This window comes from Austrofundulus limnaeus, unplaced genomic scaffold (genome assembly GCF_001266775.1).
Source record: "Austrofundulus limnaeus strain Quisiro unplaced genomic scaffold, Austrofundulus_limnaeus-1.0 Scaffold747, whole genome shotgun sequence".
NCBI classification, from domain to species: Eukaryota; Metazoa; Chordata; class Actinopteri; order Cyprinodontiformes; family Rivulidae; genus Austrofundulus; species Austrofundulus limnaeus.
In genome coordinates, this window is record NW_013953149.1 from 128,317 (window position 1) to 132,007 (window position 3,691).

The 3,691-nt window shown below is 40.1% G+C and overlaps 1 protein-coding gene across 2 annotated transcripts in view; it reads left to right on the forward strand.

Annotated features, from left to right (window-relative positions):
• The window catches only part of LOC106532304 (EF-hand domain-containing family member C2), a gene marked incomplete at its 5' end in the record, with an annotated part of 22,956 nt that overhangs the window by 8,179 nt on the left and 11,086 nt on the right, over window positions 1-3,691 (forward strand). The window contains 2 exon segments of one of the 2 annotated variants that reach the window (XM_014028331.1): window positions 1,624-1,716; window positions 3,049-3,165. In XM_014028331.1, the coding sequence (XP_013883785.1) occupies window positions 1,624-1,716; window positions 3,049-3,130 (175 nt within the window). 2 annotated transcript variants of the gene reach the window in all.

Consider the following 3,691-nt stretch of genomic DNA (forward strand, 5'->3'; position numbering starts at 1 on the left):
CATCTCACCTGGATTACTGTAATTCACTTCTCTTTGGCTTACCAGACAAACTCCTCCATAAACTACAAGTTGTTCAAAACTCCGTTGCTCAGATTACCACCAGAACCACTTCCATTTGTCACATAACCACCGGAGGAGGTAGAAACACAAGGAGCTCCCACGACGAGTCAGTTTGCCGACAACCAAAACCACCACAGGCTTCTCCGTCACCATCTGCTGAGGCTCCACCGATGTACTCTGCACCGCGAACCGTCTGGTAGCCAGCAGGACCCGGTCAGCTTCCTCTGCCAAACCTCGATAGTCACCAGCAGCCAACCGAGGGGAATTCGCTAAAGCCGCCCTCACTTGCGGCGGGAGCTGGCGCAGAAAAATGTGCGGGAACAGGAAACCCCCTTCGTCCGAGCCAAGCAGCGACAGCATATTGTCTATCAGGTCCACCGCGGAGCTGTCGCCCAAACCAGACAGGGAGAGGATCTTATCAGCCTGCTCAGTTGAAGACAGGCTGGACCTCTGGAGGAGAAMCTGTGTGCGGTGTGTTTTCCACTGCATGGTGGGTTACGCAGTAGTGGCCTAACCCTGCGGGTAGACTGCTGATCCAGGGAAGCCACGACCAAGTAATACAGTATCTGGAGTCGTCCGCATCCACACCTCGTAGGTGAAAAAGTGCCTCGATGTGCTGCRGGGTCGCTCTGCCAGAACTCCAGGAGTTTCACAGTCGCAGGGGTGYTGAAAGCAGCCGGGGCCAGCTGTGAAGGTGGGACAGACGACGCTGAGGCTGAGTTCGATGAAGAGACGCGATCTTCGGCTGGTTCTGACATGCTCACATTAGGGTCACCAATGTAGCACCTGAAGAAGGAGGCATTTGCCAACGTGCTTCTTTATAACTAAAAAAAATCTCTATTTTGTTTTGGAAACTGATTTGCAAATATCAGACAATGAACACCCAAGAGAAGTGTAAGAGGAGAAATTAAAACCTTGATGAAACACTGTAGCTATTTTTGCATAACAAAGGCACCAAACATTAAATAAATAAATACTACCATCAAAATTTWAAAAAAGATATGCGCAATGACTCAACAAAATGAAAAACATGGTGGTTGTGTGTTTGACTTGTGTCTGTAGCTGAACTGCTAGTTAATGGTTGTTAGTGCTTGGTGGGTACTGCTGTCCACAGACCTGCTGGGAGGTGGCTGTTTGAACTTGTGGTGGATGGTGATCATCTGAATCTTCCTCCAAATGGATTTTTGTGAAACTTTCAGGAAATGTTTATTACACTTWCGCGGCTCCAGTCCGATCACCAAGCTGCAAATGAAGCAGTGAAAATTAAAGCACAAGCCACTCGGAGGTCTTCTCCAGTGGTTCTCAGATGTTAATGATCTGAGATGCACCATGTTCATGCTCTGAAATGTTTCAAACTTCAACCAACTGTTCTGTGTGCTATAACAAACATTTCCTGAAYCACACTTGCTTTTTTGCTTGGTTGAAATTACTTTTTTAGTTAGAATTTATTTTTTTTGATAGGTTGAAATAGTTATTTTTGATTGAAATAGCTTGTTTGATTGGATGTTTATCTTATCTCAAGTTTGTTTAAAARGTGTTTTAATATTCTGATTTTATTTTCAGACTGGGCCGTCTTCCTACAAAAAAGATGAGGACAATTTGTAAAGCCTTCAAGCTTCCACTGCCAGAGAACTTGCGTGAGGGTCTGCTAAAAACGTAATTGTCCAGGGTTTTGCATTGAACCATTCAAGGTCCAGCTGCATCCTSTAACAATATTTGGACATGTTAATTTTGATATATTGTAAAATGCAGCCATGATTCTTTGTTTTGATATTTTGCATAATTTAACCCCCAGAAGGTCTCGTAGGGAAAATGTATATATTTTTTATTTATTCTTTTTTTGAGCATTTTTTTGGTTTATTTTTGTGGTGTTGTCTGTAAACAATAATTCCTGACAAAACTAAAAATACTTTTATGATCCGTTTTTTCCTTTCTTTACTTTGTCAGACTGAAGTCAAATCCTTTTGTAACCTCACAACAACTTCACTATCCTCTAGGGTTCCTTTGGGAAAAAACTGATCATATTGAAATATATTATAAACTAACTTGATCCCATATTTATCATATAAACTATTGTATTCATTACAGTAAATGTTTATTTTTTAATTTACCTATTGCTATGATAAAAAAATAATGGTGCCTTGCTTTTACATTTGAGAGATGCTGAAAAAACCAGACAGCAGGCTGGAAGTTACCAGAAGAGAAGCACCTTTTGTAGCTGGTCGTTTCTATGGACTTCCATTTTGCTCAACAAAATCATTTTAGTTCAGATGTAAAGAGCAAAAACACACTTGCATGTTGCATGAGTAAACATTTAGTACAAAAGTAGTTCCACATGCATGCAGGCCAAATAATCGGACACCACATGGCTGGAATGGCTTGGCATTGACTGGAAACCAAACAGTACAGTCGATGCAAAAACTAAATACAAACTGGCATTTGGCATGAGTAGYCTTCAGAAGAAATTTAATAAAGCATTCTCCATGCCAGATCACAGRCTGCATGTGAAAGTTTGAAAACAAGGCCTCATTTTTGGTTGCTTGTTCTGAAGAGTCCAGTGGGCTGGATGGTCGTCCCAAAACGCAAGACTGTAATTTGTAAAAATAAATAAATAAAAAAAATTCTAAGCTTTCTTTTGAGAGTACTATTAGGGGAAAATGCAGGTTTTCTCAAAAATATAAACAACTGAATTGTGTATTTTCTTTAACTAAAGGCTTTTATAAAGAGTTAAAAGAGAAAAGATTTGTTTAAATGTGATATTTACCAGCTAAGATATAAAACATTGATTCATTTCAGTTCATTGTGAACAAAGAATGTAAAAAAATAGTATCTATAAGCAGTTATATAAGACGGTTAATATTGTCATAAAGTTAAAGGACCTTCTGAGGGTTAAAACACATTTTAACCAGCATTCAACATAAACTTGGTTAAAATAGCTGCAGAAGACTTGTTGAGTTCTGTTTGTAACTGAATCCCTGTTTGCTGTAGGTTTGCAGATGAAGCTGAAACCATCGATTACCATGCTTTCCTCGCTGGTATTAACTGGTCAGAACATCCTGCTCACCAGTAGTGCCTGAGGACGGTTTAAGAGTAAGTGAGAAGGAGGTCAGTGGCTTAAATAAAACAAAAACAACCAAAAGCAAAACAAGAAAAGAAAGCTAGAGATAAAGTCTTTAAATGTGGCAAAGTCAGTAAGAAGTTTGACAGTGTGTGCACAGATTTTTAAATAGATATAATAGAAAATCAATCTGTATTTTACTCCAGTCTGTGATGACTTCAAGGATAAGTGAGCCAAAGGCAGAATTAAGTAAGTGGGAAGAAACAGTCAAATGAACAAGGGCAGTTTATTGTAGCAGAACTTCAAAATGAGACCCACCCACCCCCACCACCCCACACACACATACACACACATACACACACACACACACACACACACAAACGCACAGATTGATAGAGAGGCGATCAAAAAGAAAAAAAACACCCCATTGATTTTTATGCTCGCATTAATTTTATCCCTATGCAATGCTATTTTCCAGCTGGTCCCCAAAAAGTAGGTGTGCATGCCAAAAATGGTCCTCACATAGCTGGGAACACACACACACACACACACACACACACACACACACACACA